General features: G+C 39.9%; 1 protein-coding gene across 1 annotated transcript in view; it reads right to left on the bottom strand.

The window, feature by feature from the left end:
- Window positions 1-4,616: 4,616 nt before the first annotated feature.
- Window positions 4,617-15,369, bottom strand: part of ccdc141 (coiled-coil domain containing 141) — a gene marked incomplete at its 5' end in the record, with an annotated part of 43,981 nt that continues 33,228 nt past the window's right edge. Inside the window, 10 exons of the mRNA XM_079563629.1 lie at window positions 4,617-4,957; window positions 6,483-7,140; window positions 7,501-7,865; window positions 8,060-8,322; window positions 9,473-9,665; window positions 9,755-9,885; window positions 9,961-10,140; window positions 10,900-11,012; window positions 11,208-11,391; window positions 13,983-14,171. Of these exons, the coding sequence (XP_079419755.1) occupies window positions 4,705-4,957; window positions 6,483-7,140; window positions 7,501-7,865; window positions 8,060-8,322; window positions 9,473-9,665; window positions 9,755-9,885; window positions 9,961-10,140; window positions 10,900-11,012; window positions 11,208-11,391; window positions 13,983-14,171 (2,529 nt within the window). The 3' untranslated portion in view covers window positions 4,617-4,704. The remainder of the gene's footprint in view (window positions 4,958-6,482; window positions 7,141-7,500; window positions 7,866-8,059; window positions 8,323-9,472; window positions 9,666-9,754; window positions 9,886-9,960; window positions 10,141-10,899; window positions 11,013-11,207; window positions 11,392-13,982; window positions 14,172-15,369) is intronic.

The following is a 15,369-nucleotide window of genomic DNA, read 5'->3' as shown; positions in this document are numbered from 1 at the left end:
CAGGCCGGGAACGCTGACTCTGCTCAGAGGCGGCAACTGCGGCCATGGGGGGTTTTATACGGCCATGACATCACCGCCAGCGGGACGTCCCCATTGGTCCGCGCCCTTAGACCTGCGGGGGATGATGGGAGAAAAGGGAAGACATCTTAGATAAGTGGTCCAAAGTTGTGTAAACTTATCTCATAAGAGTGTTATTTTGTTGTTATTTTAGTTTTAGTTTTTTATTGTAAAGCAAAAGTGTATACCAGAAAAAACGTTGGAAAATAAAATATTTTTCTCATAGTGTAGGCTAGTATCAATGCACCTAATGTTTATGTTTTGGACTATTACTCGGAGCCCTAGATTCTTTATTTTTTTTTCTTTTTCTTTTGCATTTTTGTCTCATTTTCGACGCTATTTTGATGATTTTTCAAGAAGCTTTTCGATTTGGGCAAGGCCGAACTCGACAAAAATGTGCTTGGTTAATGTGGGAGTTAAGAGGTTAAATGACTCTAAAAATACAACATGAAATATTGTCAGTTCCAAGAAAACATCCTGAGAGAGGACCCTTGGATCCCCTTGTTATTTTTTATTCCTTGCCTTGACGGAAACTGTCCATCTGCTGCTCCACTGCCTACTGTTCATTGGATACTATGTTTGTTGATTTCCAAAATCTCAGTTTGAGAAATTAGTGATATTTGGAGACGATAATGACTATTTATCGATTTGTCGTTCGATAAAAAACATTTTTTGGCCCAATATTTATCGTCAGTACATCTATTTGCATCCCCCCCATTTTTCATACTTTTTTTTTACTTTTTTTACTAAGTCAGTTGTTTTTCATTGTGTTTCATGTTCATGGTGGGATATTTTAAGCAAACTGAGCAAACACGCATACCCCAGTACAGTGGGTTAGTGAGCTGGGGTCCAAGATCATTTCAAAATATAAAAAAGAAAAAAAATCATAGTGTATTTGAAACTATTTGTAATTGAAAAAGTAGAGATTTGTGAATGGAAATCAAATAAAGTAAACAATGTAAAGACATACGTATCAGTCAATTAGATTTTAAATGTCTTTTGCTTGATATTTTCAATATTATGAATTTGTTTTTTCAGTGGGGGGTCACGGCCTGAAAAGTTTGGGAACACCTGCCCAAGTATACAACATTAGATTTATGTGTTATACTTATCATGAAGGTTTTGTTTTGATACATGATTTGGAAGAAAACAGTTGCAAAGCAGTACGTACACATCATGTAGCCAGGCACAGCAACACAGGTTCACATCCTCAAACTCGATTACAAAACAGAAGAATCAAGAAAAACATGTTAACAGGGCCATTAGACAAAGCAGAGACAGGCAGGTGTTAGCAGGGAGCTGTAAATGTCATTAGTCAATGGGGCAATAGTGTGAACAGGTGATGAGATGACAGGGGTCAGGGCAAGGGCGTAGATTTGGTGTCAATATTGAGGAAGACCACTCATAGAGCCAGTAAAAGGTCAAATACACACAAAGATCAACTTTTTTCCACTTAAAAATTTGCATAATGCACCTTTAAAGCAGTACTAATTAACTTATTTACCTTAATAAATCCTTTCTGTAGTCCCTGTAGGGGTAATACAAGTGTTTATGGGATGATTGGAGGGTCTTTCATCTCCCCCTGGTGTCTCTGGCCAGAAAACCATGTTTGCAACTTGACTGCCTCCGGTGCGGAGAAAGCAATACACACTAATGTAATCACGAAGAAGAAGCCAACATGCTAACGGGCAAAGCTAACTGCGGGCTAACGTCACTTTAAACAGTATTTACAGCCAAGTTTGAGTGAAAAAAAATATTTCTATTGTATAATTGGATGTACAGTAACCCTCTCTCCCTTTGCCTTTCCTGTCAGCGTAGTATTTACTCTCCAAGACAATTAATAAATTAAAAAATCGTAACTTGCTACTACACCTGCAGTTGCGCTTATGGCCTCTAGGGGGAAGAGTTACTTAGTACTGCTTTAAAAATATATACCTAAGTCTGTATCTTCACTGCTGCCTCATTCCGCTCTCCTCCCGCACTTGATTTCTCCATCAAACTAAGTAATGGAAAGAGCATAACAACTATTTGCTGATTGATTTTGAGTTAAACATCTGATCAAATTAAACAACAGACGTCGCGTTTTTCCACATTAATGCAGCGGACGTTGATAAGCTCCATAAACAGACTGCAGCCCAGTTGCAACCCGAAAATGTGAAGATCTCCGCAAATATTTCACCACTTAACATGAAACAAAAAGTGTTGTGATGCTGACCGTTCTCTCTCCAAGCCAAAAGTATCCAAATCAGTGTTAGGCTTTTGTGAAAGATCGCACAATTAGATCTCCACATGTCCCCTACGGCCATCGCAGTGGGAGCAGCAGGACTTAAAAACATTTGTACATCATCGAATTTGGCTCTGAACGCTCTGAACTCTGCACAGCCGCTGCCACTCGAGTTGCTGCCACAAATGTAAATGCTCAGAAAGGAAAAGGTGTGAAATACTGGTGGGGACTGTCCCTGCCAGGCCAAAGTTGGCGGGGACATGTCCACACCAGACCTTAAGGAGGTTAAGGGGTAGGTTTTAAAGCTTGTGCAATGCTTCGGTCACAGTGGGACGGTGCAGTAGCCTCTGATTGTGGAGAATATGTGGATTGTTTGCTTAAATTAATTACACATCTATGCAATTATTTTTAGCATCATGTGAGTCCAACATTGTGTCTAAGGTTATATTTTTGATTATGCAATTAATTAAGTATTAGGCTTTAAAGGAACAGGCCACCGTTTTTACATACTGAAATATGTTCTTACCTGAGCTTAGACGAGTTGATGCGTACCTGTCTGTTTTTTGTGCACGCCCTCTGTCACGCAAAACGACCAAAGATGTAGTTAGCATTTGGCCTCTCCCAATGTATTCCTATGGCTCCAAACGGGGGTGAAGTTGGAAGCGACCAAGCTCTTCCACGGGCACGCACACAGACCAGACACGTACGCATCAACTCGTCTAAGCTCAGGTAAGAACATATCTCAATATGGAAAAATGGTGGCCTATTCCTTTAAGTTTCAGTGTAGCGACCCTTATACTGTAAGTATTACCCACTGTTACTTATGGACCTCAGCCATTTTGTTGAGCATTTCTTCATTAACTTTTTTTTATTATGTGCATTTCTCAGCCTGTATTAAATGGTCGACTCCGCTTATTACTTGAAAGCAGAGGATTCGATTTTCTGTACACTTCAAGTAAAGCACTACTTTTCCCTAAAAGAATGAATGTGCCACTTACAACCCCCAAAGAGATAGTATAGGATTTTTAATAGCCTTTTACCATCTTATACAACAATAGAATAAAATGTGGGCTACCTTTCTGTGGATAAAGAGCACGTGACATTTCACTGGAAACTACTAGTGACCTTAAACGGTTTAAGACTTAAAACTCGTTTAAGACTTAAAACTGGGCAGTGCAATAATGTTCATTATACAACACTCACCTCAGTGCTCACCCTTGTGTGTCAAAGGCCATGGAAAACCATACTTACCTTCTCTTTAATGAGAACAACATCATCTTGCTTGTTAGCCCACAACGTTAGCTCGCTAGCTAATTTATTTTGCTAATGAGAGGGAAAAAAGTGCACTTGCATCAAAACGAGTAAGTACACATTTTACCCCCCAAAAAGTGTCACGCTTTTAACCTTTATGCAATATTTTCATCATTTATTTTAACGCCATTCACCCAGAGGGAGCACTTCAGGACAGGACAGTCAACACTCTTATTACAGATTCATGGCGCAAATTGGTAACACAAAAGTCCCACACACGTTAAAATAAGCTAGCTAAAGATCTTGCATGAATGTGTGTGCTGCCCGTTTTCTTGTCTGCAGGCCTGTTGTTGACATTTTAACATTTCGTTAGTCACGTAGCATAATTGCCCAAGTATTTTTTGTAAAGTGACAATGGCTATAAGAGAACTCCAATGTGTTGTCTAAAAAACGTCTTTTTTAATGTTTTCCAAAAATAGTGGGAAAATGAGTTAGGTAACAATGCTATGTGGCTAACTCATGGATCTATTATTACTCCCACGATTTTGATCAATATTTTTTCCATACAATTTTTTGTTTCTTTCTTTTTTTAGTAGTTATTTAGGCAATTAAAGCCTAGCAAATAGAATACATAAACACTCGACTTATGTAAAAAAAAAAAAAAAAAAGACAAATGACAAATACATGTTTTTTTATTATGAGTTTATGTCACATTTTACATGACTACACCAATCCTTATTTATTTATTAAATTTTTTCAAATAATAGCCTATCATGCACAATTCCCATATTCTAGGTGCAAGACAGCAAACAATTCCTCTGTTTCAGGAGACATATTACACCAATAATGGAGATGGGGCATATATACTATTGCTAATATTAATATGCTGATTTTTGTTTTAATGAAGGCTAAAAAGTATTATTATTATTAATATTTATGAATTTTCACCATGTAATCATCAAGGGACCTCCACTCCCCATCCCAAATCATCATAATCTAGTGTCAGTTTCTATTTCAAAAGTACCAAAGCTTGTCAAGGTGAGCAGACAAAATAAAATTAAAAGATGAGTAGAGATGTAGCTAGTTTAAAGTTTCAGGCATCAAATACAAAACAAATATAATTTTATTGAAATAGCTTATATTAAGTTTCACTCAAATCAATCAGAAGGTAGTTATATTATAATTAAAAAGAGCAGCCAAAGCAGGAAACACAGTGTACCAAACCAGGTCTGCCAGTCAGCCATGATAACGTCATACATTTCAGCCATAAGGCCTCTGTCTTCTCCATCATAGTTGTTTTTGTTTTCTTTGGTTCCAGTTGCTGCCAGCCAGGCCTCACACACAGCTCCATCCATGGGTTTGCTCTCTTCATATCTTTGGTTGTCCACTCGGACTTGCTCCTCTTCCTCTATGTCATCTTTACACCTGGAGCGACCATGATGACAAGAGGTCAGACAGCACAGCATAGTCTACTCTATGGACAGCTTGCACAATAAATCTATTTAATAGATAGATTTATGGCAACACGATTAGGTAATAATCACCAGACAGCTAATATGAAGGGTGTGGGATCAATTGAAATACAAAGTTAAATAATAATGAATTAGCAGAAAGCAAAGCAACCAAACAAACGGATTTATGGTTATTTTTTTGTTGTGTATTTTCAATTTTCTACAGGCTGTACACAGCAAAACAAGTGAATAACAACAAAATGTAATGTTAATGCATTGGGTATCTGTAATTAAATGTGTAGTTTATTTTGACCCACTCACAATACTTACCTGAGACTTTTGATATACTATGATGTTTTCATGAGCTGATTCTTTAACAACTCATCATACACTGTCTGGCCAAAATACGACAAAAACAGCAGGACACTCTCTAATATTTGTTTGGGCGATAGCTTTGATAACCTGGACATTCAGTGTTATCAGGTCTTTGGCTGACCTCACTCTTTGACCACATAATGATGCTGACCAACAGCACCCCCAGACCCAGGCTGTAACTTCTTTTTAACCGACAGTGTACTATAAAAGCTATAAAAATGCTATAAAAAATATTTTATACGACTAAGATGACGACTATTGCCAGGACCTGCCAGGGCATGTGTTTCTCAACATGAAAACAAGTTTTATGTGTTTTCATATATCAGTCTCAGTCAAAACAATTAACGCTGCAACAGAAAGATTCACATCATCTACTCAACATCACAAACTATGTCTGCATGATTACCTGATCAAATGCAGTGTTACTTTTTTAATTGGTTTCTGACGATTGGAATGGCATTTACATGTGTGCTGAATGCACTGGGTACATGCCAAGGGTCATAAGCTGTCAGTCAATATCACTATCAAGATGCCGGAACCAATAATGTAATTGCATAATAACGTCCAAAAACATATTTTGTCTTTGCTGATTTTAAATGCAACGCCAATACTGTAGAAGTAGGCCAATAATGCAAGTTGCTTAGTCAAAAATACTTTTGCTATTACACATTATTGATTAGTGGAGTGCAGTTTCAGCACCATGTTCAAACAGAATCAAATAGTAAGTCCAGTTGACTTAGGAGTGGTCTGATGCATAGAGGCCAAATTAGTTTGTAAGGGGCACATTGACAGTTCCCACTGTGCTTATTAGTCTAATTTGATCAGGCATATAATAATAATAGAAAATTGGATTACGTCTAACAATTCCGTTATTCAGAAAAGCTATTATTTCCAATAAAATCACACTGTCACATACTGGGTAAAAAGAAAGTTCGCTTGTTACATATAAAATGGGCCAAAATGATTATATTATTAGTTGTCATTACATAATTGGCCAATACTACATTACGGGTTCTTACAAGATGCAATTTAATTTCCTCTCTGCTAGACTTGTACTATTAGCATTCTCTGCTACAATCTCTTATACTTATGTAAATTTGTGAAGCTGGTTGTACGCTACCCACCAGGTGAGCGTAGGCTCGGACTGTCCCGTCACCTCCACCTCCAGCGTCACAGGGGAGCCCCCCACCACCACGGCTTTAGACACAGGTCTGGTGAAGCAGGAACACTTCTCCTGGGCTTGTGGAGGTATGGACGGACCTCTAATTTGTGGCGTTAGCCTGATCTCCTCGCGGATAGTGCAGGGTTGGCAAATGTCTGGGTCTTGATCGAGAGTTAGTAGATGAGGTGACGTATAAGGAGGGGTGACATGCGTGTTAGCTTGCTGTGCCAAAGCTTGGATCTGTGCTTCTGGCAGCGGTGGGGGGCCAGGTTGAGCGCTAAAGCCGGGATCATGCACACGCTGTTCAGTGGAAGTTTCATGGTAAACTGTCTGGTGGTTCTGCTTGCTGTTGATGGTATTATTAGCACTGAAGGTTGCGTTACAAGTTGGATTCATATGGTTTATGCTGTCTGATTCTTTGGTAGAGCTGCTGCTGCCAAGCTCTTGTTGAGGATTGGCAAAGTTATCGTCAAAGCTAGTCAAACCAGGAGCTTCTTTTGAACTTTTGTTTTGCCTTGCCATTTCATCTTCATAGTATTTGCTTGGTTTTTGGAGAGTATTGTCTTGGCTTGGGACGTCTAGGTCACTTGTAGATTTATAATCTTCAATCTCGTCTTTATCTGCATTCGTGGAACTCATAGATTGAGATTGAGAGTACACAGTTTCTTCTATAATTGTAGTGGTAAGGCTGTTGCAAGCTGCCATCTTGACTAGTGTTACTGCTTCTTCTTGGGTGGAACCATGACCATATCTGTTAGACTCTTGTTGGCAAGATAACTTAAAAGATTCGTTGTTTGTCTTTTCAGTCACAAAATTGGTAGAAGTAGGGTTATGTTCCAATAACTGATTTTCATGGAAAACTTTGGTAGGGTCATTGTAACAAGGAGTAAAGCTTGGAACTTCAGATTTAGGGAGTTTGATATCTGCAACTTTTTTATCTAACTGACTTGTTTCACAATTCCCTGATTCATTATCCTTACTGCTTACGTTTTTCATTTCAAAGGACGTCATTTCTTGGTTAATGCTACTTCGGCACACTGGGAATGACTTGGGTAAAATATTGTCTGGCCGCAAATGAGAGGGTTCTTTGGAGAAACTGGGGCTCGATGTTGGGAAGTTGACAGAGAGGGAAGGATTCGTGTCCTTGTGGGGATGAACTGGGGGAATGGGTTCAGTGTTTCTTGAAGGCTGGTCTGGAATGTTGTCATGGTTGGATTGTTCCGGTGTGATCGTGGCTTCTTCATTGGTGATCGTGTGCACGGTGGCCGTGAATTCAGCTTGGACTTGATTTGGGATTGGCACCGTCACTGGAGAAGGGACAAATGTACCAGATTCTGTCCTGAATCTGAACAAAAACATGAGGAAAAAACTTAGATCTTCCTGACATTCATACAGTGCACTGATAGGCCAGTTTAGTGCACTTGCTGTTACTAATGGTCAACAAAAATAAACAGAAGTAATCCTTGCTCAAAATTTACACCCATGTCAAAATGTACACCTTTTTTTTTCATTTTAGAATTTCCATCTTTGTGATCCTACCTGCTGACACAGTGCTGGTTGGTCTCACTGGATTCTCTGTGCTCTGATTGGACGTGGCTCCTGTAGCTGTGTCGGGAACCGAAGCACACTCCCTCCTCTAAGTCGGATTGGACCAGGATGGACTCCGGAGTCTCGGCCAGAGGAGGCAGAGAGATGTCGTCAGGGGACGGACACTCGTACTCATCAGTGGACAGAGAATCCTCAGACAGGACTTCATGGTGATGATGGAGCTCAGTCTCATACTGGCCGCTTCCCCCTGTGTCCTGTGGGGAAAAGCAATGGCAACTAGAGTTTATAAATATTTTTTTTTCCTTTAAATTAGACAAATCATGAAAAATTGAGGCTAAAAATATTTTACCTCAGCATGTATATATTATGTTTTAAATTTGAAATTAAGATTGAAACACCTTCTGCAGGCAGAAGTGGGAATGATGTACATATACATATACATTAAAGCACTTCAGACTCCGCCATCAGTCTCATGAAAAAAAAGGCAATAACTCTGTATCAGACTCAGGAACATAAACACCTGTTCCAGCCATATGCACTGCTCTATTGCATGTGATATGCCCATACTCTTCTGTGTCAAATTGTTGTTGTTTTTATCTATTTTAGGCATGCCCTTATAGTTGTATAGTTTTAAAGTTTTTTATAGTTTATTATTTATTGCTACCAAGTTTTATGTTCTATGTTTTATGTTTCATGTTGCACGATTGACCTGAAGAAAATTCCTAGTTTGTGAACCTGTTCACTCACAATGGCAATAACACCTATTCTGATTCTGATTCAGCAGTGCAAGATGAGACAATTAAAGTGAAAGGTATAACACAAAAGGAGTTTGAAGTGAAATATCACCCAGGGTATGTTTCTGATGAGGAAAGAGACAACCCAAGGCCGAACCCGGCCAGCCATTTTCCATTTATTATATTTTGACCAATATAGGATGAAGAGACAGACTCCACGTCCCATCATTCCTTGCTTTGTCATTTGCTAACGACAAAATTTGTGAGCGCTATAAAAAAAATCAAAGCCCATTTGGTGTTTGAATGAAGCAGAGGTGCAAGCTTTATGCAATATGTTTGCTGCATCGTCTGGTCTTTTCTTAGGCATTTTGGAACTGTATGTCTTATTGACATTTTCCAATATTGGTAAAAATGGGAATCATATGTGTCAATATGTGTAATTGTAACAGTGCATATTATTATTATTATTATTCAGTTACTGTATTTATTAAAAAACAAAAACAAAACATTTTGGCACCTGCTCCAGTTGATATGCTGCTGCTAAACCAGTGCTTCTCAATTATTTTCTGAAAACATTCAGCTCCCCCAACTTGCTTGTATGGGCAGAGGATGAGCATTTGGCCTGAAAACCTCCCAAATCTACTGTAACTCTGACCAACCAGTGACATACCTGAGATGTGTTGAGCGTCTCTTCTCTCTTTGCCTTGAGGACTTCCCTGGGAGAGGGCGGAGTCTGTATGGATGTGACCTGAGGCACGGCTGGTTGCGATTGGCTGATGATGGCGTAGACCTGTCTGTTGGTCTCCAGAGGGGAACAGGACAGACTGAAAGTATGTGTGGAGCAGAACGAGGAGGAGGCTTGTCTGTGGAGGGCAGAAGGGTCAAAAGCATTTACTGTATATCACAAGATAACTCATGTACGAGCAAGCAAAGGGGCCCAAGATAGCATTACCTGTCTGTCTCCTGAGTGCGGTTCTTGTGCCGTGGAGGTTTCTTGCTAAATGAGTGCCGTATCGCTGGTATCTCCTTCCCATCATGCTTGTTGGTCAGTTCAGGGGTGTGGCCAGTTTCTTTCAGCTCATACTAATAACAACACAAGATTTATATTGTATTGTAGCTTCACACAGAACTGGTACATTTTGCCGCCCTTTCCCTTACCATCTCAGCTGCCTCCTGTGCCATGCGATTGTCCACTTGCTCTTTCTCTTTTGTCTTTCTTTCACCCTTTGTCTCGATCACGCTATTTCCTGTCTCCTTATGTTCGCCAGACTTCTCCATGTGCCCTTCTTCGGTTTTCACTTGCTCCTCGTCTTTCTGCTGCTGCTTCAAACTCTCCAACTGAAACGACGGCAACGATTAACGCAATTCATTTCTTTAAAGCCCTGAACGCAAAAGACCCGAATCACGTCATGACAATCTCTACGATTGACGATCTTTCCCCAAACGCTTACATGCCCTGGTCAGGATTAGCTTGATGCCACATCTTAAAGTGATAGTCTGGAAGTCTAAATGTATTGCAAATGTAACCAAATGTGCAAAATCGACCACCTGGGCTTGCATTTTGAGGTAAAGTAAGTAAAAATGTATATATTATTTTTGTAAAGTCCCTCCTTCCCGGATCCCAGCAACTAATCAGAGTCTAGTATCCTCCCGTGTTGACCAATGAGACAAGCTTTTCCTGTGAACCAGCCTGTCAGGTCCAATCAGGAGGGAGGGGGAGGAGCTTGATTGTTTACTAAATTCTGTTCCTGCTCTCCACATTTTGCAAACTAAGACGGGCTAGAGGGGAGGAATTTGATTGTTTCCTTTCAAATTTAACTCTATCTCTCGTCACTTTGCAAACTTACAGACTATCACTTTAAGCAGGTCACCCAGGTTTGAGTTGTGCAACTATGGCAGCTCTATTTTTGTTTTATTCTAGAGAGTTGTGTAAAGATCTTCTTGGAATGTGCGTAAAACATGACACCTGAAGCGAACATGTGAATACCAGCCAGGACTTGTCTATTTGTGACGCGCTAAACCTTTTTTTTTTTCCTTTTTCTTCAAATGTAATGTCACGTGAGAGTAGCCCATAACCTTTGACTTGTGGTCTTTTACCTTAAGCTTGGCCTCGAGCTCCAATAGTCCATCACTCAGCGCTCTGATCGCTGTCACCATCTCCGAGTGTTTACTGACTGTCCTTTCAATGTAGCGCTGTCCCTCGTCAGCTCCTGAAACACAGACATAAAAATGAAAGGCGATGATGATTAAAATATACACATATAAAAGTCTTCATCTTTCTGTATCAGAGACGATTAGTAGTTTCATGTTCAAAAATGTCACATGATGGCATATGATTTCAGCAATAAACCAGATATCATTTAAAAATAAGTCTGGAAGCCTGTTGGTTAGTGCTGGCCCCTGACCGTGCAGCCTGACGGCCAGCTCGGTGATCTGGCTGATTCTCTCCTCCTGCTGCGGGACGGTGGGCCACACAAACTTCTCAAACTGTCGGTAGAGGACGGCCACGGCCTCGGTGCTGCGACACTCTGCCGAGAACTTCCCCACACGATCAATGGTCCCGCTGGCCTCCTCACACCACAGCTGATACTGGACGCACACAGAACAACACAGAAGGCACGCACAGTTATAAAGATGAAAAGCAAGGGATTGCATTAATTTTGTCAAACCCGGATTTACTCTGTTATTCAAACCTGCCCTGTGTTATCAGACATCTTTGCTGGCTTCACTTTGATTGCCTCCACTACAAATCATGTCTTGGCTAAAAGCTAGTAGCTCTTGTTTTTGCCTTTTTGAAAACCCTCATTTCCTATAAATGGACTAGAATAGAATAAATGCAAAAATTACACGAGTAATAGGAAACTTTAAAATAATAAGAGCCATTTGTGACCAGGTCCCAAACAAATAGTGACAACAATGGCCTGCTGGCAAATCCTGGAAAACACAGGCTTTTTACCCTTCTGTAGAGGCACAGACAGTTCTCTGGCCTGTGACAGACATGGAGACCATTGTAAACTTTGTTGGGAAGGACAAGAGGAGCAGTGGAAAAAGAGAAATCATCAGAACTCCTGCTTCAGTCTGATCAGGTAACTCAGGAAAAAAATATTTTGACAGAAATGCATGCCATATCTTCTTCATGTCTTAAGTGTAAGCAGTCACCGGCGACATACATGCACTGTTTTTGGTCATGTCCTAAAATATTGCACTTTTGGTCTTGTATTGCCAAAGAGATAGGTGCAATTTTAAAATGCCAAATTATCTTAGATCCAGGTCAGTTTTTATTGGAACTGCCTACTAAAACAACATATTATAATTCTAAATTATTGAAAAAATTCCTTTCCTTGGCTAGGAAAAGTATATTGAACAAGTGGATTATGGACAAACCACCTACAGTCACAGAGTGGTACAGTGAGATTTTTAAAGTGTTGCCAATGGAAAGGATAAGTGCTAAATTGAGAGGAAATGATGATTTGTTTTTAGATATTTGGCAGCCTCTTATAGATCACCTACCAGGAAATCTTAGAGATGTTATTATTAAAGGATCAGCTACAGTAACCTAATATTTTAGATGAATAATGCCGTGTTTAACTTTGATGTTGTTGCCCGTGTTGGAAGAATCATTTTTATTTTGTTTTGTTTTTTCATGGTGTGCCCATCTTCTATTTATTTCATGTTTAATTTGTTTTATATAGTCTGCTCAGTGTTATTTGTCTATGTGTGTGTGTGTTTTGTTATTTAAAAAAAAAAGAAAAGCCAAATAAAGTCTTATTAACAAAAAAAGAAATGCATGCCATAAGAGCCTTAAGTGTATAGTAGTGAGAGCAACTGAGAAGATCCTCTTCATTCAGGACATTTCTTCACCCGTCAAACCCATAAACCCCAAACATTGTGGGTTCCACAATGTTCCCACGCACCCATCCCACACTCTCCTCAGTGTACTGCCTCAAGGCAAGGTTCTGCCAAAAGAACAACTTCATTCACTAGGCTGTCAAGAAGCTGAAGTCCTTCGGTCTGTCCCTCAACTTCATCTACCCCCCACCCCACCCTTATCGTAGTGTTTTGACCAAGACTTTGAGAGTAATGCAATTTTATATGTGCTTTTGAAACATTTACAATAAAACTGTAATGTTTGATCTTCTGAACTTTAACGTGCATATAGTCTACTTTGCATTGCATGTAGGTGTTTAGGGCACTGAGGCCATGGAGATCAGGTAGCTTGAGATCGGTGCCAAATTGGCTCTCACCCACTGCATGTGAATGTGGCACAGGAAGCAGGTCGGCGCGTCAGACACACTTCACGACACAAGTTCAGCTTCAGAGCTACGCATTTTGAGGGCCTCAGTTCTCGCACCCAGTTAAACAGGTGTGGACTGGTTATTACTCCATTTGTTAGGTTTTGCACGGGTAAACAGGATAACCACACAGAGGGAATGTTTGAGAGTCAGCTTTCACTCAGTGCTCATTTTCAAGCACAAAAGAAAATGTCATTGCTATTTTTTGCAGAGGGTAATCAAAGAATGGATTTGGATGAGGACATAACCTATTTAAAGGGACGAGATGCAAGTTGGTAATTGTATACTCACTACTGCCAGCTCAGGTCTTACGCGTAACTGCAGCTTCTATATTAAGCTCGTGCATGACGGCACTTTGGACTCCGAATTAACAACTTTTTGAGTGACAGTGCAGGATTTTAGAGGCAGTGGGGGTGAATAGGTCTGAGCTCATTCTACACATTAGGACATTTCTGGAACATATAGGGGAAGGAAAACACTTAAGTATAAAAGTTTAAATCTCATGTATGGCTGCCTTTAGTCCACATCTCCATGGAGACAAGCTGGAGGTCTGAGGACAGGTGAGTCGCTCACAGCAAAGACACATGTTTGTTTGGTCTTTTTTTTTTCAATGATGAAAACATCTGTAGGAAAAAAATGCTTGTATTTTCATTCTTTTCTGTGGGTGTGGCCTTAAGCTCGTCCCTGTGAAAAATGTGCATGTTAGAAATGTGTTGGGATTGAGTTTGATCCACAAGTAACAATTTCAAATTTTGATCCCCGTTCCAACGTCTAATCAGTTTAAATCTTTAATTAAAGCATGTTTTAAACAGATAAAAGACGTAATTTTTGAATCAGTCATTACTACAGAAAGAAACGGTGATAAAGATGTGCGGCGCTCATGCTGACCTCGTCCATAGCCTCCTGGAGGGAGCAGGTCATGTCCAGGGTTTTGTGGTGCTCCTTGATGGTCCGCTCACACTCGCCCATCTGTCTGCGCAACTCATTCAGCAGGTCCTCCAGCTCCCGGGCCGACCCCCCATCCTTCACCTCCGACTGCAGACGGGCTGTCAGGGCCTGCAGCCGACTCTTCAGGCTCTGGGATACAACATTAACACAATATGATGCAGATCTTGATGATAAGAAAATGAAGACGATGCGGTGGAGATTTAATAAACCAAAATAATATTTCAACTCAGGGAAAAGAAATTGATGTAGTTTTCCTTTACTATGTCATTACATTTGTAGTTTGAGATCTACATGTTTATTACTTTTGCTGCAGAAAGAGAAAATACATCTACAAACATCTATATTGTTTTGCCATGACGACAATAATCAAATTTGACTCATCAACCTTGTAAAGAAATGTTAAAACGCTTTTGGGGAGCTTATTGGACAAGGCCAGAGAACTATTTCCCCTTGGCTTTTTAATAAAATTATGCAGCAATGACAGCCATCTCACCTAAAGGCATGTGACCAGTGGGGGCAGGCGCTGGAGGTGGTCAACTGGCTCTTAACCTTCAGTTTAGAGTTTTACAGGCAGCAGTAAAAGTCGATGTCATAAAATCAGCAGTATTTGGTTTCTCCCCACTCTGGAATCCTGTGGTAAGTCACCAGGTTGATTGTGACACACGCCTGTATGTATTTGAATAACTCATGTATTCGTACTCCTGTATGTACGCTGGAAAAAATGTCATGATATCTCAGATAAAAGTGCTTGAATTTGTGCCAATTTTGAGTAGGTTTGAACAATCTTACCACCAATGGAACAAGGATTTTTTTTTTGCTTTGTTTTTGTCTCTCATTTCAGGGGTTTTTTGTCTTCATAAAAAAAACTTTTGTTTGTCTATATGTATGATACACAGAATAAACTTTTCTGAATGGTAGAACTTTGTTTAAATTAGTCTGACGTTGTTGTATAGGGTTTGAAAACTATTGTTTTTTTATAATCATTGTTTTGGTTTTTTTTGGTTTTTTTATGCTGTGCTATTGTAGGATAACCTGAGACCAGGGAAGATTTTTTATTTTTTTTATTTCAATTTTTCAATAAACAAGAAATACGCTTTTACAATTGGCGTAATGAAGCTTCTGCACAAATTTAACCTGGAAGACATACCAGCTGCATTCATTCATCGCCTCATCACCGGCAGCTCTTTCCAATCATCCAATCACAGACCCTGCTTCATGCCAGCCAATCACTTTTTTGAATTTTTATTTATTTATTGGTTTATTTGGTCGGGACAGTGCGTGTTAATGAACATATGGGTCTCATGCAGGTAAAAAAGCCACACCGGAT

The sequence above is a fragment of the Gobius niger genome, assembly GCF_951799975.1.
Source record: "Gobius niger genome assembly, chromosome: 9".
Lineage (NCBI taxonomy): Eukaryota > Metazoa > Chordata > Actinopteri > Gobiiformes > Gobiidae > Gobius > Gobius niger.
Note: the sequence above shows the minus strand (reverse complement) of the source record. Positions and strands in the feature narration are given on the sequence as shown.